The sequence below is a fragment of the Microtus oregoni genome, unplaced genomic scaffold (assembly GCF_018167655.1).
Source record: "Microtus oregoni isolate MIOR12 unplaced genomic scaffold, Mior012 000037F_ref0000500, whole genome shotgun sequence".
Lineage (NCBI taxonomy): Eukaryota > Metazoa > Chordata > Mammalia > Rodentia > Cricetidae > Microtus > Microtus oregoni.
This window is the reverse complement of record NW_024543096.1, coordinates 21808236-21829944: the sequence shown is the minus strand read 5'-3', so window position 1 is coordinate 21829944 and position 21709 is coordinate 21808236. Positions and strand designations below refer to the sequence as shown.

Here is a 21709-nt window from a genome sequence, read left to right as displayed (position 1 = left end):
AAGCTGGCCAGCGGGTCCCAGTTCTCCTTATAGCTTACCCAGGCTCGTCTCTCTCTCTCTCATGGGGCCTTTAGTTCAGGCAAGGAGCATCTAGTTCCGTGTTGCAGGGCTCTTGGCTGGCAACATGAGGGTCATCTGGGTAACATACTGGGCTGAAGTTCCTCTGTCCCGTGACTGGCAAGAGAAACACATAACCCTATAGTCTGCCCCAAGTGTGCGCCTCCGTCTGTCCACCACTTGTCTCAGCTCCAGTCCCTCCTGCAAGGTCTTCTGAAAAGCTGCAAATTGTTCTCTGGGGACACACCCCTCCTTGCCAGGGTTCACAGGCCTTTTCTTCTCCAAGGAGGAGATTGCCGAGAGAACTATAATTTCTTGGGCGCCATTGTATCAGTAGCCTGACAACCGAAGGGAGGGACGCAGGGCAGGCTGTCTACAGTTCTGTATCATGTCTCTCTCTCTCTTTCTTCTTTTTTATTTATTACAGAAAGAAATTCAGGCGATGAGTCAGTGCAGCCACCCCAACGTAGTGACTTATTACACTTCCTTTGTGGTCAAAGATGAACTTTGGCTGGTCATGAAATTACTAAGCGGAGGTAAGTGAGTTTCGTGGCTGCTTGCTTTTGTTTTCCCTTGTCTGGTGGGAGCCATCATACTGAATAAGATTTTAGACTTTGTCCCCCTCAGTCCTTGGTTTTGAAAGCCCAGATTTCTTTTTCTTTTGTTTTTTAATTTGGCTTTTGAGACAGAGTTCTTCTGTGAAGCTGTCCTGGAACTCATTCTGTAGACCAGGTTAGCCTCAGACTCATGGAAATTCTCCTGTCTCTGTTGGGATTAAAGGTGTGCACCACCGCCGCCTGGCAAGGGGCCAGATTTCTTAATAATTTTAAGCCTTTCATAATTGGATTTAATGTCCTAGAGTTGCTGTGCCCCCTTCTCCACATAGCAAGTACCCCACCCCCCCTTCTTGGTTAGGTGATGTCCATTGCCCTAGCTGGAATATGTTCTCAGAGAACTCCAGCCCTCTGTGTCCTGTGCCTAGATCCTTAGATGTTTCCTTTTCCCACACACAATCACATTCTCTCTGTAACCTCATGTACTCTTTTTGACCAGTGTTGTGTGTGTGTGTGTGTGTGTGTGTGTGTGTGTGTGGTGTTGAGGATCCAACCCAGAACCTTCCACATGTCAGACAAGTACCCTAGCACTAAGATATACCTCAGTCCAGTTCTTTCTCTTTAAAGTCCTTTAAACACAATGTAGTCCTCAGTGTGTTGTATTCTGTGATCAGGGAACAGCGCTATGGACTATCTCTTCAGCACTTGCGTGGTGGCTGGTGTGCTGCAGTTTAAGTTTCTGTCCCCTGTTTCTTCACATTTAAAGTTATTCGTGGTAGCTGAAGACTGTGATACTGGTCAGCACAGAGACTCTCGACTCCCTGAAGAGACAGCTGCCCATTGAGTTTGGATCCTTGAACCTGACACCCTGTGGCTCCTCACCACATTGTTTCAGTTTCCATGGAGAGAAATGCTTGCCACTTCGTTGGTGTTCAGTAGTGACGCAGAGTGGCGTCATCCTCATCCTGTTGTTCTCGGGGAGAGATCTCTCAAGTTAGTGACAATTTACTTTACAAGACTCTCTCACATATGGATGGACTTTACCTGAGAACAACAAAAAAACAACCCAACACCGCAATATCAGCACCAAAGAGGGAATGAAAATGATAACCAGTCATGCACGTGCACGCACGTGTACACACACACACACACACACACACACACGCACGCACACACGCACACACGCACACACACAGGCCAGTGATATTCCGAAAGTGATAGCCACTTACTCTGTGGCTCAGTCCTGTTCAAGACGGTTCACTTGCTTGTTGTCTCATTCCATCTGGGCGTCCTCCATGTTGTCACCATCCCCATCCTGCAGACACGGCCCCAAAGCTCACAGGACTTAGGCAGCATATCCTGGTTGTCTAACTCATGCACACACGTAACTGTGGGTGTCAGAGGGAAATGCTCCTCTGAAAACAGCCACATTCCCGGTGTCCTCTCCATTTCACAGCCCTGGACATCGAAGCTTAGAAAGCCTCCATGGTTTCTGCTGAAGGCCTACATTATCCCTGTGCTGTCTCTCTCTGGTGGCGCTCCTTGTATACAGCCCTGGGCAGGAAGGATATCTTGTGAGCAAGAGTCAATTCTGTGGTGACTCTGTCGAGCCAAAACTAGCGTGGTGGGATCTTTAGACCAGGTTCCAGCTAAGATGAAGTTAGGAATGTATTTTAATTGTTATTGTTACTATTTTAAAGAGACCCCCTCGCAGCAAGCAGAGGACCATACACAAGATGCCAAGTCTCTGTGGTTGATTTGAGCATCCCTGGGTGGGCCTCCTAGGAAGCATGTCTTTGCTCTCTTAGTCCTCAGTCCTGTTCTCTTAAGTTCTTTCTTTAGTTTGTAATGAAAAGGGAACGAGAAAAGGCAGGGGAAGCCCGGGGGAGCCCACAGAGCCAGACTGTAGTGCTGCACTCCAGAGCACTCAGTTCTTCCAGGAGCCGTGGTGCTGTGTCGGTGAGGCGTCCATCTTAACTGGTTGAGGCAGAGTCTCACGGGGTTCTACTACCTCTGAGAAAGCGGTGAGCTCTGGTGACCTGGACCCCAGACGCCTCGGTTTCTCTGCTCCAGTTGAAGAGTTCACCTCAGTTAGCCTTTCGCTCTCGTAAACTTGAGAACATCCCTGGTTTCCTTTTTGAGGACCAGATAGAAAATGCATTGTCCGAGAGTCTAGTCCAGTCTCCAGACAGGGCTTTGAAAGGTAAGGTAATAGGTTTGCAGCAAGCTTGCACAGGAAAGCAGGGGCATAGACAGATAAGGACTTGTGTTTGCCTTCTTTCAGAAGGCTAGAAATGCGTATATGCTGGTTAAGTTATATACTTTTAACAGTAAAGCAAATAATGTTTAGAGTCATTATCTTCTCTCTATGACCTGAAAATCTACGAGTTGATACATAGACAGATGCTTTCTTCTCTGAGGAGGGAAATTTCGGTTCATTTTCTTGTATGATGTTTGACTATGTGGAGTCAGTCTCCTAATGAGGGGCAGGCAGCTCGCTAGTTTGGTGCAGTACCATCTGGTGGGGAGACTCAGTCCTCTTATTTAACCATAAAGAGCCTAGAGCCAAACTCAGGTCCTGAGGTAAGCCATTTGTAAACCGTTCAGAAATGCTGAATCTCCAGGTAATTATAGCTTTAAAAATGACCCAGAGGTGTAGAATATTAATGACTATGTGTTGAAACATGCCTAGGATACCAACCTCTATAGAGTAACAAAGCACCAGATATTTATTTATTACTTATTAAAAAGTCTGTGCATAAAGCATAAGGCAAAGTTGTTTGGAGTCTTACAGAGGAGTCTTGGGCTTATGGAAAGGGGTAGCTATGGAGTACCATGCTTGCCCCCAACCCACGTAATGGGAAGGAAGGGATGCTAATCTTTTCTCTTAACTCTCTGCGGTCTTTCCTCTCCCCCTGAACAATGTTTGCTTCTTGATTTCACTTGTTTACTTCTCTAAAAATATATGTTTTATATCCTTTTAGTAGATATATTTATATTATTGTTATTTCAAAAACTGTGTTGTCCAAGTTGTTTCTGACCTCCTGGACTCCAGACATCCTTCCATTGCAGCCTCCTGAGCCCCTGGGGACCACAGCCAGCTTTTAAATCTTTCTTATTAGTATTACCACTATTACTGTATGTGTGTGTTTGTGTGTGTGCGCGCGCGCACATATGTGCGTGCATGTGTGTGTGTGCATGAGTGTGTGTGTGCGTGCATGTGTGTGTGTTGTCCTTAGCACAGACATACATATGGAGCTCAAAAGACCTTGCAGTAATCGCTTCTTTATTTCTGCCATGTAAGTCCTAGTGAATAAGTTCAGGTTGTAAGGCTTGGTGGCAAGTGCCCTCACTGTTGAGATGTCTCACTACCCTCACCATAGACTTTAAAATAAATGTACTGGAGGATCCATTATGGGCCCTTTGTCGTAGTCAAGATTCTCTAGGGGATCAGAAGTATTGGGGAGGTGGTATATGTTTTATACACATACATGTAATTACAAAAAAAACACTATTTTAAATGACTGGGGATTGAATGGCCCACCAGTGCCTGTTTGTCCAGTGGAGAGGCAGAAAGCCTGGCACCTGGCAACTGGTCAGTCCCTGAGGACAGAAGCCTTAGAAGCAGGGACCAGGGATGCCGCCTCCATCTGAGGCTGGAGACCTGGAGGCTCCAGGCACAGTTGCTGGTGCCAGTCTGCACTGAAAGACGTGTGTCTGTGGGGACAGCAGCTGCCATAGACCCGTTCACCTAGTGAGTGGAAGTCTGTCTGGGGCCCCAGCCTATTTGGTGATACTCCTCATAACTGGGACAGGCGGGTCTTTTTCCCTAGGTTACTGATGCATGTGCCAGTCACCCTGGACATGCCCTCACAGCTACAGTGGAAAGATGCCTTACTCACTCGTAGGAATTTCTCAGGACAGCAAGAATGGTAATGAACTTCAGTCCTCACAGCCTGGCGTTTACAGAGCTGATCACACGTTTTATCATTGGCCTCGAATTCCTGGGTCACCTCGCCCTTCCTCTCAGCTCTGTTATTATCACTGTGTGTATGTGTTTAGCTGTGTTGGTCGTGTGTGTGTGTGTGGGGGGGGGTGTCTGCAGAGGCCAGAAGAGGGCGTCGGATCCCTTGGAGTTAAAGGCGGCTGTGAGTTCTGAGCCCGGGTCCTCTGAAAAAGCAGCAGTCTATCTTCAGTGAGCCATCCCAACAGAGCTCTGCCTCTGGACTCTTAGTGAGAATTCGTCTCAACTTCACACTGAAAGAGTTCTTGCCAGCTTCTTAGTAGACATAGTGTTTCTGGCCTTGGGCGTGACATTTGATTCATTCCTTGGGAGTATTGAAATTAAGTAAGCAGATTCTATATTTGATGGTCCTGTCTAGTGTTGTAAGAGTAGAGGGTTCTTAATGTAAAAAGGAATGGGGATGCTCATAAAAATAATCCTCCCAATTCTGTCTGTCCATTCAGGTTCCATGTTGGACATCATCAAATACATTGTCAATCGAGGCGAGCACAAGAATGGCGTTCTGGAAGAGGCAATAATCGCAACAATTCTTAAGGAAGTTTTGGAAGGTTTAGACTACCTGCACAGAAACGGTCAGATCCACAGGTATGATTTCTGTACAGTCTGCTGTTTATAATGTATAGCTCTAATTTGTAAAGAATTTCAAGGAACCATTTCCTACAGGTGGGCTTTTGTATTATTCAAAAGCAACACTTAAAAAAACAAAACAAACCTCCCAAGGATAAACTTGGATGTGTTTCCTTGGTATCTTTGAGGCAGGTTTATGTGGTTAAATTGAAATAGAGCAAATGTAGTAAGTGCTGTGTGGGCTCATTAAGGAATTAGTTAACATAATTACTCTTGAAATGTACTTGCTTGAACTGGATGGCATCTCCCTCTTCCTAAGGAAGGCAAGATTATTACATTTCCTGTTAACAGTTTTGGGCCTGGTGGCGAGAGAGGAGGAGGCAGCACTGACTGCTTCTTCTGTAAAATAGAATGAATGCTAAGCTTTGAGATGGAGGAGCCAACAGAATATGAGTGTGTGGACGGAGGCTGCACATTCGTTCCCGGCCATCCAGACCTGAAATGATCACACAGAAACTGTATTAATTGCAAGACTGTTTGGCCAGTAACTTCAGTGTATTGCTAGCTAGCACTTACACCTTAAATTAACCCATTTCTATTAATCTGTGTATAGCCACGTGGTTGTGGCCTACCAGTAAGGTTCCGTCTGGTGTCTGTCTCCTGTGTCGGCTTCATGGGTCCATCTGACTCTGCCTACTCTCTCGTCCTCTTTCTGCTTGGAATTTCCACCTTGCCCTGTTCTGTACTGTCATAGGCCTAAAGCAGCTTCTCTATTAACCAACAGTAATAAAGCATATTTACTGCATACAGAGGGGAATCCCATATCATGAGTGCCCAGTGTTTCAAAAGCAACAACATTCTGACTCTTCAGAATATTACAAATAGACAATCATTTACCCTAATAACACTGTTCAAGGAGGACCCATGAAAGAGCTGGATAATCATTTAAACCATATTTTTTAGTTTCTTAATTATCACTTTCTATAAATATTAAAATCACTCCACAGAGTCTCATATAGTAAAGAAATAATTGCATAGAATATTATAATTAACATTTATCCTTGGTATCACCCCATAGGAGAGACTGGTCAAATTCATTTTAAGTGGGTTCTAGGTCTGTTTAGAATTGGGCCACACAGGCACCTCCAAGTGGAGGTGGAATAGTCCTACGTAGACAAGGATTTAGTTCTTGATAAATATGGCAGCCTTGTGGCTTTAGGGTTAATCACTAACTCTGAAACCTAAAGTAGTCTCCTCAGTAGTGATTTAATTAAATGCAGATAATGGCTTCACATTAAATATTTGTTGTTAAAACCCTAACTTTGCCTCGGGAGCAAAGTATAAAATGACGGTGTGCTCTTAGAACTTTTAAAGTCTGCGGCGTGGCTTTCATATTCACAGTGTAATGGTTGTGTCAGGCAGTTGGCTTGTGTGCCGTGTGTTACGGATCTTCCAGAGTAAGTCAGTGTAATGTACAGTCCATTCTTTATGATTTACTCGCTTCTTTATTTATTTATTTTTTCCCAACAGGGATTTGAAAGCTGGCAATATTCTTCTGGGTGAGGATGGTTCGGTACAAATAGCAGGTAAAGCTGTGAAGGATGAAAGTCTCCCCTTGTTTACAGTACTGTTATATTTTAAGGAACGGAGGACAGAGTCTGTAGTGTCTTTTAAGAGTGTGTCTGGGCTGCACTGGTCTAATGGCCGTGCTCTTCCAGAATGCTTGGGACTGGAGCCTGGATGGGTCTTGGCTAGTTCTCTTGATAAATAATGCTATTTTAGCACAGAACCTTTTTAGAATGATCCGATATTAAATGGAATAAAGATATTTATACAGCTGCCAGAAAAGTCATTTGGAAAATTGGTTTTGACTGAGTTTGAAATTTTAAAACATTATATACGTTAGTTTAGAACCCTTTTATTTCTGTATGCCATAGAGCAACCACATCAAGTGAGCACATCCCATGCTCTGTTCCTTCATTCTGTTTTTATTTATTTATTTTTTTTATATATATATTTTTAGTTATCAGCTTAGCCCAAGAGCCTTGGCATAGAAGCCACCCATATCCATAGTTTCTCTTGTTTTTCCCCAGGTCCTTGCGTGGCAGCCCCAGCCACCCTTTCAGCCATTACCAGCTCTCTGTGGCACTGGTTTTGGCTGGATAGACCTTTCCTGTAATGGACTGTTTGTGCCATTTCTGAGTGCTTAGCCTTTTGTCCTCCAGTAGTGAAATACGATTAGCAGCCATTGCTAGCACTGTCCTTGGTGAGAATCACTGACGTGGCTTCTCTTACTAAGCATGTTGAAGTTTGTTTCATGCTGGTGAATCGGCTTAATTGGCTTCCTCTTGAGTTAGAGGAAGACTCAGATGTGTTTGCAGAGATCTAGGCCTTGAGCTTACCTAATCATTGAACCAAAATTGACCACAGCAATTTATTCCAAGCAGAAGTCTGTTTCCAGATAAACCCGAGTATTTAGAATTATTAGAAAGCAGAAAATCTAGGATCTGTGAAGATGGCTCAGAGATTAAGAGCACTGAGTGCTCTTGCAGAGGGCATAGGTTTGGTTTTCAGTATCTACATGGTGGCTTAAAAACATCCGTAACTGCAGTTCCAGGGAACCCGGTGCTTGCTTCTGTCCTTTGTGGGCTCCGTGTACACATGCAGTCTACAGATACGCATGCACACAAAGCATTCATATACACGAAATACACTAAACAAAGATTTTATACAAAGAGTTCCAAGAAAGAAATAGAGGAGCTCAGTAGAAAACAAATTCTAACATAGAGACTAGACTTTTAAATTTTGGGGTGCCGTGGTCAAATGTGAGACCTTGTGAAGGCTAAGTAGGTGCTTTGCCATTGATCTCCATCTTCAACCTCAAGGCTTGGCCAGTGGTCATCTCTGTGGACTCTGGAGAGTGTGGCAAGCAGGGTATGGACCTCAGCCTCTGTATTTTCATACATAAAGAGCAACTTTTAATTCCTCTTTTAAAGGGGAGAAGACATTTGAACATTCAAATGTAGTTTTTGTTTTTCAAATGAAGCGTGCTTTCCCTTAGGGAATTATAATGGAGACTATGGTGGAAAAGGTAGGTTTAGTCTAGTATATTTAGTTTAAAGCATCAGGAAGTGACTTGGGTATCACTTAAGGCTTTGGGATCTGGATTGACATCGCTGTGTGTCTTCCTTAGGGCATGTCGTTGCCTCCTTTAGCCTCACCTTCTCCATCTGTGAGGTGGAGTGAGATGCTTGTTAAGTAGAAATGTGCCCTGTTCCTTTGTAGTTACTGCACCTTAGGACCCAGGGTTTTGGGACTGGAGGGATGGGTCAGTGGTTAAGAGCACTGGATGCTCTCCTAGAGGCCTGGTGTTTGCTTCCTGGCACCTACATGGTGACTCCCAGCTATAGAGGTCTGATGCCTTCTTCTGGCCTTCATGGGCACCAGGCACATATAGACATACATGCAAGCAAAACACCCATAAACATAAAGTGAAATAATAATAATAATAAAGACTCGGGTGTCTATGAGTTTAGCAGACTCAGGGAACTGCAAAGTATCCTACAGGGACAAAGGGCCATTTTGTGGCTGGGTTTTTTATTTTTTTGCTTTTTTCCCATGTAATCACTTCTGTTTGTAAGTATTCTAGAAAATAGGGTCTAGGATCTTTGTGATTCCAAAGAATGAAAGAATGAATGAATGAATGAATGAATGAGTGAACTAATTAATTTTAAACTGTGTGTGTGTGTATTCATGGCACTATACCTGTGTGGATTTCAGGACAGCTTGGTGGAGTTGGTTTGCTCCTTCCACCTTTACATATTTCTGGAGATCAAATTTGGGTTGCCAGGTTTGCAGGGCCCACGCCTTTACTAACTGAGCCATCTTGCTGGCCCTGGTACACATTTCCTTTCATTGGAAAGAGATATATTTGTACAGAAATTTTCCATTCATAATTTTACATTGCCTGTGGGTAGTGTTCAAATTATATAAGTTTCCTGTCCCATGAAACATAAACCTACTCTTGCATGTAGGGTGGCTGGTGTCATATATATATATATAATATATGTATCTAAAATATATGTACACTGTATATACATATTATTACATGCATATGCATATATGAACACAGATACATGAAATACTTAGAACAGCCAATAAGATGGACAGTGGACAGAAACAGTCTAATGAAGCACACAGGCAAGTGGAGTTCATATGAAGGGAAGAAACATTCAATGTCACAACTAGAGAAATTCAGCTTAAAACGATGTTGAGATATCTGTCCCACAAAGTCAAAGGTCAGTACATTAATGGCAGCAGAGTTACATCCACAGTGGAGAGGAATCTTGTAATCGCCTCCCACAACTAGAAGTGTGGCTTGTCTTTGTCTCTCCAGCCAAGCAAAGTGTGAGGTGGCTTTTTATAGAAGCCACTCATACACGTCTCTGTCCCATGCCACAGTTGGGGACACCACGCTGACTGCTTCTGGTCAGCCATGGTGGGAGTGTGTGCATCTCTGGAGTCTGCAGCGTGTCTTTCTGGCAGGGAGTTAGTAAGCATTTATGAGCATAATTATGGCTCTGCTAGGAACCTGCCCTCCAGCTATCCCCGTGTGTGTTTGGAATGTTAGAGGCCTATGTTCATTTGTTGGAGATGTTTTTGGAAGGGGTGATAGCCTGGGCTTGAACTTGTGACAACCCTGCCGCCCCTGCCTTCCGAGTACTGGGATTATAGGCATGCACCACCATGCCCAGGTAATTTGTTGGAGTATTTGTTTGTGAAAGCAGAATATGAGATGCAGCTCTGATGTTTTAAGTTTGGTGTACACAGTGTATCCATGATGCGGAATACCCGTTAGCTCTAAAGGAGGATGAAAAGCTCACTCTTGCTTAAGTGGCTAAATCAAGGCGACAGACAGTGTTGCCTTTTGTGCAAGAAGTGGGGAAGCTGAGAGGATGGCTCTGCCTTTCACACAGATGCAGGGACTTTAGTCACCGCGAAGGTAAGCTATCCGTGCTACCCTTTTAACTCCTTTGAGTGTGAGCCGGATAAGGTATGGCTGACCTTATAAAACCAATACAGTGGCTTAGGAAACTCAACTGCCAATAATGTGATGCATTTTCTGTGTGTGTGTGTATGTGTGTGTGTGTGTGTGTGTGTGTTTCTTTGGGTTTAGTTCCTCAGGCACTGTCCGCTTTGGTTGGTTTGTCCCCCTCACACCCCCGCCCCGCCAAAGATTCTCATTTGCCCGGGCCTCACCAAGTATGCTAGGCTTGTTGGCTAGTAAGCTTCAGGAACTTGCCGTTTCCTGCCTCCTCTAAGTCTGGACTGCAAGCAGTATGCCCGGAACACTTGCCTTTTTAACCTGATGTCTAGGGTCAAACGCTGGTTCGCATGGTTGTATAGCAGGCATTTTCCCCAACTGAACTATCTCCTGAGCCCCCATTATGACTTTATTCTGAACATTTTCAAATGGCCACAGTAGTAATAATGAGCTGTCTTACATACTTCGCTTGACTTGGGTACTTTTCAGTCTTTCGCTGTTCATTCTCTCTCTATCCTTTCCCCCTTTGCTTTGGTGGCTTTTATTGTTCCTGTGGAGTTTGGTTCTTCCGGCATCTCTGTTAACAGCTTATGTACTTGCATTTTGTGAGCCCTTAGGGAGCATCGTGTGTGTTCCTTATCCTAAAGGCTGGGGGCAGTTTGGAAAACTGCTTCAGCTCAGGAAGGGATGGGATGGGCAAAATAAACAGGCGCCCAAACCTGAAAGTACCCAGCTGTCTCAAGCAGCCTCCTTGCTGAGTGTGGACATCAGCTGGTTGAAATTCTCAGGCCATCACGCAGTAGCTCTGTGAGGTTGGATAAGTTATCAAGCCCCTCCCTCCCTGTGAGACTCATTTCCTTTAAAAGGGATTAAAAGCTAATGCCTTTAACAGTCCTGGCACACAGTAGGTACACTATAGCTGTCAACAGATGCTGCTCTGCTGCTGTCGCTATGGTGACTAGTGTCACTGTCATCCCTAGCATTACTGCAGCCAGCAGGACCACAGCCCTGCCTGGAGATCATGAATACCCCTGATTGTCTTGCAAGAGATTGAGCTATGAGAGAATCTATGAGTTTCAAGAAGGTTTGCCTAGTCTAGAATTTGGAAGAAAACTTCCTCTTTATCTTGAGTTAAGCTGAAAGGGAAGTACAACTAACTTTGTTTGTCTGGGGACAGAGCCATCCTCTCAACAGGAGGGTCAACCTAGCAGCCAGTTGCCTTTGAAACGCAAAGACAGGTCAACTCAGGCTTTGTTCTGCCACTTGGTACCCTGCCAGTCACCTCATCTCCTCACTCTTGTCAGATTGATGATCTGAGCTATTTCCTGGGTGTCTGGAACACACTGTCCTTTTCTTCCTCACCCCTGGGATCCCCTGAGGTGAGGTTCCCTGCACATTGCTTTCTGTCTCAGACCTTCAGGTCCTTCTTTGCCAACGATGGCATGGAGTGCTGGGGCTCCGGGGGCGGGGGAGAGGGACGGGAGAAGGGGACACGCTGGGTTCCTGAGGACACCCACAGAAAGGACCTACGTTTGGTGGTTATGAGGATTAGCCAGGTCGGGGTGTGAAGGGCTGTGTTCTGTGTGTGCCTGGCACACGGTGAGGACTTTGTATAACAGCCCTTCCTTATTTCCCTCTATGCTTCTTCATGAGCTGGACTGTCCAGGATGCCTCCTGTCATCCAATAGACCTTTAAGTCAGCAGTTCCTACCCCATTGGAGCTACAGTTTTTTAGAATTCACCCTCAACCCCCCCCCCCCCCCACCTCGTTCTCTGAACTGAGTGCAGTGTTGCACTGGTACAGATAGAATTTAAAGTGTCATTTTGAAAGTTTGAAGTATAGTGTAAGGTCATTGTGTTAAGAAGCATTTCTTTTGACGCCTGGGTGCAGGGTGCTGCTGCTGCCGTTCCCATTTCATAGCAGGTCGCTGTACCCAGTCAGACACTCAGTCACCAGCCAAACAAAAGGCAGGACCTTGGGACCTCAGAACTGGATTTGGGTTCTTGGCCATCATCACGATCACCTTGGGTCTGACCATGAAGGGAACTAGGTGGGTAGGAGGGACAGAAGCAGAGACACCCAAAGCAGTGTGTGTGCACAGTTCTCCAGCTGCTTGCTGTTCTGTTTGAAGAAATGGTGATCGCTGTCCACAGATGGGCTTTGTCCGTTTTTCTCTGTGTATCCATGCACCTATAGGCTGCATCTTCAAAGAAAAGTTAGAACCCTAACTCAAAAGAAAAGAGGAGCTTAATTCTTACTTATTTCTTCAAATTTATTATGTATTGTATGTCCTTTATGTAAAGAAGACACTCATTCTATCATGTAGGTAACCCCCCCTTTTCAGAACCTTTTGTTTCCCCAGGGAAGATGGCTGGGGCGGGGGCAGGGGTGGGGTGGGGTCGGGGATAGGGGCTGGGTCATGGGAAACCCTGGCTTTATGATATACCTGAAAAGTGTGGTGAAGAGGCTCCCACATGTAGTTCTGCTTACAGAGGTGCAGATTGTTGGGGAGCAGAGGAATATCCACTGACTTAGGGTGTAAGATGAATGACCCATGCGTTCTGTGTGTCTCCTGTGTGAGAGGCCAACTCTTGGGCGCTAACTGAACTCTGGACGCACTTCCTCAGACCGTGGGGAAGGACCTCATAGTTCGGGGGGCCTCATAGTTCCTGGTGCAGCCCAGAAACAAAGACACAGAATGAGAAGTGAAGCAGTTGGGTCAAATAGAAGGTAGGTGCTGGAGCCCAGCTTCAGAGTCTGGCCACCTGGCTCTAGAGCTTGTCAGTTCCCCACCTGTGGGCTTTCCAGGAGGAACCCACTAACTCAGGCTTAAATGACTCCAGTTTCCGACTGAAACGGAGCCATCAGCAGCTTGGCTGAGTCTCTGCCTAAATCCACTTTGGTTCCGAGGACATAGGCCACGCATCTTCCTCCTTGCTCCTGCACGTGGAAATGCAGGCATGGTTTGAGAACAGGAGGCGTCTTGGTGTCATTTGAGTAGAATGAAGCCCAGAAGTGACACCACACGCTAAAAATTGGTAAAAAGTCAGCTGTGACGTCAGGATTACAACCCAGGGATGGAAACGCTCCCTCAGGATGAAATCAGACGATCTCCACCTTCCGCGTTGGACTTGAAAAACCCCTGTGTGACTCCCTCCCTCACAATAAACCTGGGCTGGGTTCCTTGGGGAGTGTAATAAATAGCTTTTGCCTTACTATGTGATAGAGAGAGGAATGGCTGGTTGAAAGTCACGCTTTTCCCACGGCATGGAATTTATTTACTAATTTGTCCTTCTTTCGTATTGTCACAGAAAGCTCAGTGCCTGGTCTGGCAAGTCACTAAGCCTGTTTGTCCAGAATTTGTGAGAGAGTATTTTGAGCAAACAGGAAGGAATCGTGAACAGGTCACATTGGGGTGGTCAGCTACAATTCTATTTATTGTAAGATTCTTCTAAACAGTGGCCAGTAAAAATGTTGATTTCAAAATCTGATATATTTTTTTGTTTTGCTTTGTCTTTGTTTCTGAGACAGAGCGATGCTGCTGAGCCCTGGCTGAGCCTGTGTAACTCAGGGCTGCCTTGGTCTCTCATGCTGGGATCAAAGGCATGTGCCACCATCACCAGCCTAAAACATGATTTCCAGGGACCTTCCTAGATGCATAGTGCTACATTATATATGATAGATGTCATGCTTATCCGTTCACATGCATTTGCTGTTTTGGAGTCTGTGGTCTGGATGTCTCTGGGACCCCATGCACTCCTGTGGGAATCTGATTGCCACTAGGAGTAGCAAGTGATGCAGGCTGAGCTCTTGTGATGGGGGGAGAGAGGTGACTTTAAAAGGAGCCTTTGAAGAGATGCTTTTCCTCCTAAGGTGCAAGGACACCTCCTGCAGGCCCTGTGGATCTCCCAGAGAGCAGGGTCAGACCAGGTGGAATCTGCTGGTGTCTTGATGTTAGATGACCAGCCGTCTGAACAGGGAGAAGCAGATTTCTTCTGCCCTTAAGTTACCTAGTGGAAAGTTTGTTGTAGCTGTGTTACAGGCTCCAACTGTGTTTATGTCTGTGAAGGCTTATTTCCCATCTCTAGACTTTGTAACTGAGAAATTGAGTCTGGTCCTTAGCTAAGCAGCGCAGGACACTGGAAAGTTACTCACACCAGCCCCCATTTAGCCAGCAAGGCTTGAGATCACATGACTTCCTTATACCCTGTTTCCTGGGAGGGAGATTATGTACTTTGCATCCTTGAACCCATGGCCAGCTCCTGCCTGTGTTTTGCGTACTGAAATTTCCCTGACACAGACATCCAGAGAAGCTTGCAGGGAACTTCTGTTCCCTACATTAGCATCAGTCTTAGGGAGACAGAGGAGGAGGGGCGTGGGATTTGAGATCCAGGTCTGTTGGGCTGTTTGTGTTCCTTCTGTCTTCTTTGGACTTGGATGGAGGTGGCTGGAGGCGAGCAGGTGTTTCTTGTGTTTAGGAAACAGAGGCCTTGAGGAGGGTCACATGGAAGCTCTGCTCTGGCAGGAGCCTTTGATGAGTATGGGCAGGCTCTGAAGGGAACCATGGCGTCTTACTGGGTAGCTGCTGGCGGTATGTGCTGATACCATGGCACCTCTGGTGGACTCTGCCTGGGAGCCGTGTGACCTGGTGTTGCTCATTCTGGCGTCATAACCGTGTCGTGTGCACAGTCCTGGACAATGAAACACTAGAGCTCAGTGAGAACACAGCTAACTGTTCCTGGTGTGTGTCTTGGGGTGGGGGCAGGAACCTTACTGATTTGGCGTGTTGCCAGATGACAAGGAAGTGGTTAAAGGGCAAGGCTCCGTGCACTCTGTCTGACCTCCTGCCCCCGTTCCTTTGCTGTTCCCCTTTTGTTTGTCCCGTTGATTTCCCCACTCTCACCTGAGGGAAGAGTCTGTTGTGTGTATCTGCCCGTGTCACTTGCTGGCACGCAGTTTGAAGTCTGTCGGTGGGATAAATAAAGCTCCTAAGGAAGGCGTGGAGGAGGGACTGCTGTGACCATGTCTCCTCTCTACTGCTGCTGTCCGCCCTCGGGCTGCTGTTCTTTAGGGTCCTCTTCACTTTGCTAACACAGTCTCCCCTACAGCTCCATTTCTAGAATTTGTTCTCTGTGGAACCCATCCTCACCCTCCCCTTCACTAACCCAGCTTCCCTTGGTTAAGCCGGTAGGAAGTGTGGACTGTCTAGCCCACCGCTCTGTGGATATTGGGTCCCTTATCTTCCTTCGAAACCTAGGTAACTCCTAAAGGTGACACTCTGTTGTTTACCCCTACTTCACCGGAGCTTACCTGACAGGAGGAAGGGCGTCAGGAAGTTTTGGTGAATGGGATCTGACTGGCAGACCTGCTAGATGTCTTGTCTCACACAAGTCAATGAGATGTTTGTGGAAGAGGGCTCGGGTATAGGCAGAGCTGATATGTCAGCTGAATGAGAGCTTCTGTATTAACTCACCAGGGCAGAGGGTGAGAGCATTTAAAATATCTAGGCACATACACAACTGCATCTTCCTCTATAGCGAAAGCAGGTTTTGTTTTAGAGACAGGCTCTCATCGGTTGCCCAGCTGTCCTTGAACTCATAATTTTGCTTCTGCCTCCTAAGTACAAGGATTGTAGCTGATGGGACAGTGAACCTCACCAAAGATAGTTTCTTAATTTAAAAAAAATGTTTTACCTCTATTTTTGGGTATTCTCTGCTGCAGGTGACTATCGAGTAAATGCTGATGAGCTTGGAGAAAGTGAAGCAGAGAACACAGGGGACCTTAGAAAGGGACCTTCTTTCCCTAGAAAACAGATACAGAGATGAATTAGAATATTTGATGAGTGTAGGTTGCTTTGTAGTCAACCACAACACTTGTTTTCAGATTCAGGGGTCATTTATAATTATGTAAATGGTATTAATTGTATTAGAATTTGATTAATTATGAGAAAAATCTCACAGACCAGTTCTTTTTTTTTTTTTTTTTTTTTTTTTTTTTTTTGGTTTTTCGAGTCAGGGTTTCTCTGTGGTTTTGGAGCCTGTCCTGGAACTAGCTCTTGTAGACCAGGCTGGTCTCGAACTCACAGAGATCCGCCTGCCTCTGCCTCCCAAGTGCTGGGATTAAAGGCGTGCGCCACCACCGCCCGGCACACAGACCAGTTCTTCATTTTGGGTTCAGCGAGTAAGGACAGTAAGTTAATGTGACTCCTTGATTGGGGATTTTGATAGATGGTCACATTTGATGAAAAGTCTATTGGGAACCAAGGATGTGATCGGTTCTGGAAATTGGGCTTTTCAGTCCACCTGTGCACTGCAGGGAAGAGTTGTCACCTGGGAGAGACTGTTGGCAACCTCTGCTCTTAGCCGCTGCTAGCATCGGCTTGAGCAGAAATTCAGGGAAGCTGACTGGGTGAACTCGGTGCCAAAGAACCGCTCTTCCCTGCTGCAGAGTCCTTCCTCAGCTGTGCCCAATGAACTACAGAGCTGAGCGTCAGGGAGATAGATGGGACTCCGTCTTCTTCCCTCTCTCCCTTGCTGCCGTCTTTCTCTCTTTCCTCCCTCCTTCCCTCCCATCCTTCCTCCTCCCTTTCCCCTCCTCTTCTTTCCTTCTTTCTAGGGTTTTAATTATCACCATTAGATTTCATATATTATCAAAAAGTTCCCTGGAGATCTGAACAGGAGGGTGAGACTGAAAGAATAAGTTGAGTCCATTCGTACATTATTTATTTATTTTTTTTATTTTCCAGTTTCTTGTTTGTTACAGTCTGTTCTCTCCTTGGCAAAAAGTGAACATTAGATGCTTGGGTTTAAGGTATCTTAAGTAAGTAGTTGACATATATTAATGAAGCATTTACACACAATCCTCTGAACCGAGAGAGTGGCAAGCCATGTAAGTATAGTTGTCATCAAGCATGTAGTGAAAGTTAAATAGGCAGGACACATGCTAGTACATATGATGCTATATGTACGTATGTTATATGTGTGGTGTGCATGTTACAGGCAGGTGTTTTCCTGTGCATGTGACTGGAGGCCAGAGGCCAACCTTAAATATCTTCCTCAGTTGCCCTCTGACTTGTTAATTTTTTGGTGTGATTTATGCATGTGTGCGCACATGAGTTTGTGTGGTTGTGCTTGCCCATGCGTGACCTCATGGAGGGAGGCAAGTGGTCAGTGTCGTGTGTCTGTCTTCCCTTATATCTTCCCATCTTACTATTTTGAGACAAGTTTTGCACTGAACCTCAAGCCCAGCTGGACTCCATGGCTAGTGGTACTGAGTGCTTGATACGTAGCAAATAAAGATTAAAAACACTGAGCAGCATAGCCTAGTCTACTAGTTAATTGTTTTCAATGTGAAATTTTCCTTCTTGCAGATTTGAGATCCTGCAGATTCCTTGAATATTCCGTTATCCTCAGCTAATCCTTCCTAGAACTTTGCGGAAATGATGTCAGTTGTTTCTTTGAATACTTGTGGCAACTGGAGCTATTCTCATCGTCTCCCATGGGGGCTGTCTCTTTCAAGTGTACCGACAGGCTGTTGTGGTTTCGTAGACGCTTCTGATAATAGAGCCAGTTCAGTGGAGATTTCCCCGGGAAAAGATCACCTGCAGGTGAATAAATGTTGCATGGGAAATTTGGAAGTATTAATATTTGATCTAAGATGCATATGCCTGTCCTTTTGGATACGGCCAGCTGAGGACCCTGGTGACTTGAGAAGTGTGACTCCGGCTGTGGGGATGATATGTGTATGATGTATTTACCTTTGAGCGGGGGCTGACAGCCTCTCAGCGTGGGCTTCACAGGTGAGAGAATCTGGGGGCTGCCGAGCAGTTCTGGACTCACGTGTGGAAGGCACAAGCAGACTGCCCTTGCAGTGGTGGCCATCGAGCCCTCCTATGCCCCCCCCCCCAGGAAATTGAACTCTACTTTCTGACAGTTCAGCTGCTCCAGGGGTCAGTCACTTCAGCTAGAGGGTCGACAGCATGATATCCAAGGACCTATCTTGTGTCAGACTGTTGGAGTGGCGCCTCATTAACTCTGATCACCAAAGACATCCCCGCTCCTGTTCTAAAGTGTGCAAATCAGAGGATCATTTCAGGCCTGGAGGATGGATTAAGCGTAGTTTCTGTCCATGCTTATCACTGTCAGTTTCTTTAAATTAGCCCTTCTGTTCTCTGGGACACTTGGTTTTCCTTCGTTCACAGAAAGTGTCATAGTTAATAGAGGTTGACCATTGCTTAGTGTATTGTTGGACTGGAAAAACCTGACTCCTGCTTGGACCATCAGCGTAGCAGGCCTAGGACACCAGTTTCTTAGCCACACTTGAGGGGAACTGGTTGACTGATAGCAATGTTGAGAATCAACGCCAATGATACCCTAAGTACCTGTAGGTTTGTCTCTTACTTCCTTTATTTTTAAAATGTGAAAATCTTCCTCTAGCGAAGGGAGAGATGTCATCTTAATTTGTTGTTAGAAAACGGTGTAAAGCTTGCCATTGTCTGATGTTTCAAGACAGTCAGGACGGCCTGTCTCACATTCATCAGTAGGGAACATGCATTTGTCCTGAACAGCTGACAAGGGACTCTCCAGGGCCCAGACTCAGGAAATTCCACAGGATCTTGTTTTTAGACTATGCTGACCTCAGACACCATACTGTGGATGGGGGAGGGGGGTGGGCTCAGCCAGTCAAGCTAGATCAGGCCACTGAGCACCATTTGAATGGAAGAAGAAAGAAAGAAAATGAAAGACCGGAGCCTGGTGGGCCGCAAAGTTGCAAGGATAGCAATGAGTGAGGTTGTTAGAAGAGTCTGGTGTCTCCCCAAACCCCACAGGCTTCCAGTCTCTCTGGAGCAGGGCAGGCGGTAGGGATGTAAGCATCTGATAACTGACTGTAGGCCGGTTGCTAACGTGCTTATCGGCTTACTAAAAAGATGGGTGCGTTCACGGTTATCGCTTTGATAAGATGAGAATTTCACTCTTAGTTCAGCAGCGTCTTCCTGAGTGGGAGAGAGATGATCAGGGCTGTAAAGTTCTGCGCCTAAAATACAGTCACCACAGTTCCTCACCTTGTACCACAGCCTCTCTCTAGAGCAGTTGCCAATGATGGACAGTTAATAGGAGTGTGGTTAAAAAGATTCTGTTGAGGGCTGACCGTGTGTCCTTAAAAGATTCTGAATCTTGGCGAGGGCTGACCGTGCTTGGCTGCTTGACCTTCAGGACACTGGCCACAGAAGAGAGTCACCGAATCAGGCAGTTCACTGCCACATGTCATTTGTATTTGTATCACCCATGGAATTACCACACCACAACATACGTACATATGTCCATATGTCCATACATACTTTCCCCCAGATGCTCTTCTTGTGACTGATTCTCTTCATCTACGAGGTGAACAAGGGAAGCTGTGGAGCTGCTGTGCAGTGAGGATGTCCAGCACAGTGATTGGCTGTGGAGCTGCTGTGCAGTGAGGATGTCCAGCACAGTGATTGGCTGTGGAGTTGCTGTGCAGTGAGGATGTCCAGCACAGTGATTGGCTGTGGAGTTGCTGTGCATTGAGGATGTCCAGCACAGTGATTGGCTGTGGAGCTGCTGTGCCTTGAGGATGTCCAGCACAGTGATTGGCTGTGGAGTTGCTGTGCATTGAGGATGTCCAGCACAGTGATTGGCTGTGGATCTACTATGCCTTGAGGATGTCCAGCACAGTGACAGGGTGTGCATTGAGTCGGAGTTGAGCATCTTGCTGTAGTGCAGGTTCTGCCCAGTGGTTCTGGCCTAGGACCTGCGACCCTGCTTCTCTGAGATGCTCACTGGTGACGTTGCTCATTTCTGCTTGTGGACTGCACTCTGAGGGTCGAGACTAGAATTTTTTTCTGTTTGCTAGAGATGCATCTTACTGGTCAAGGTTGTGGAATTACTGCTCCAAAGAGCAGCCGGAAGTTCGACTTTGCTTTCAGCCTTGCTTCATCCCTCTTGAGACACTTCTGCAATTACTCGTTTTGATTTGTGCCCCTGGCATTAAAAGCTGTACTAATATTGGAGCTGTCGTATCAGCAAAAATTGCACCGTACTAAAACTATTTTCTTGCTGATTTTTACCAAATCCTTTGGGGAATTGAAACAACTTTGGTCTTGGATGTAATGGTTAACCCTTGGCAGTCAGTAAGTACACCACGGCATGTGGTTGGGTTGGAGGAAGACAGTAGACTGTAAGAGTTAAGTCTCTGGGTGCAAACCATAGAACTGTCGTCTAGTGGGAGGTTACGTATTGAATGCATTTGACTCTCTCCCATAGCCAGGAATCTTGGGCACACCGTTTCACAGTTGCTGCAGGGCATCATGAAGGTTGTGACACTTTCCTGTTTCCTCTCTGTGTCTGCTGTGTGCTGGAATTTACCCATCTTCCTGGGCTGCTGTTAACTCCCTGCGTTGCGTCTTGCAAAGGAAGAGGAGTTTCAAAAGCGAAGGAATCTGTTTAGGTGCAGACCCACCAGAATTTGCAGTACACTCCCCTCAAATCTCCCCTCGGGTCTAACAGGCTCAGGCCGGTCACTGGCACAGAGGAACCCATCACCTGTTGCTTTTGATCTACTTAGATGCATGCAAACAGTCTAGGTTGTGGTAGGGTGGTCGCTCAGCAGTGTGTGCCGCAGGATGAGTGGTGTCAAGAACTTAGTATATTCTAAACTCCCCAGTAAGGTAGGCTCGTGGAGTGGGCATGCTGAAAAGCCATTGTCACAATAGAGGGGAAATTGTCCCAAGAATGGGAGGTATCCTTTCTAGAAGGAAACCAGCCCTGGAAGTATAGGTGGCTGCTGCCCCAGGTCTTGCCACATCTTGGCTCTATTCCCTCAGCCTTGAGTTCTGCTCCTGGCCCCAGTGAGCGGTGCTGCCTTCTGCTGAGCAGGTTTCTGGAACCCAGAGGTATGCTCCTCACTTAGACACTAAAAGTGTCCCTTCTACCTCCTTCGAGGAAGCTGTCCCAAACTCTCCTCTGTTCTTCAGCTGCAGGTTTTCCAGCTGACAGGAAGGAGGCTGTGGCCTTTGGGTTTCCACTTTGACTTGGCTGTCAGTACCCCGAGGCCTGATGACATTTTGATGATGGCAAGGCTCCAGGAAAGAGAGAAGTTGTTGTGATTTAATTGATAAGCAAAAATAAGCTGGTGGACAAAGACCAGGTTTAATCACTCATTATAAAAGTAACACAGAAATGGTTACTTGTTCAGGTAAAGAAGCTAATGGAACTTGGCTGGCTTTTCTGACAACTGGGTAAGCTGACATTGGGAAGCAGTAATACAGGAAGCCAGGTAGCTCCACAGACATGCTGACTTCTGGCCTGGGAGGCACTTTCTCGATCTTCAGTGCCAAGTGTGGGGCACCGGTCGGGGAGGGGGTTGGCCGGAATCAGAACTATACTTTAGGAAGAATAGTCTTCGTGTGATAAGTCAGCTGGACCGCACTTAAAAAGACG

The 21709-nt window shown here is 46.1% G+C and overlaps 1 protein-coding gene across 2 annotated transcripts in view; it reads left to right on the top strand.

Annotated features, from left to right (window-relative positions):
• The window catches only part of Stk39 (serine/threonine kinase 39), a 249286-nt gene that overhangs the window by 73580 nt on the left and 153997 nt on the right, over positions 1–21709 (top strand). For both annotated transcript variants that reach the window (XM_041631541.1, XM_041631540.1), the window contains exons 3-5: positions 485–593; positions 5079–5220; positions 6733–6788. In XM_041631541.1, the coding sequence (XP_041487475.1) occupies positions 485–593; positions 5079–5220; positions 6733–6788 (307 nt within the window). The remainder of the gene's footprint in view (positions 1–484; positions 594–5078; positions 5221–6732; positions 6789–21709) is intronic.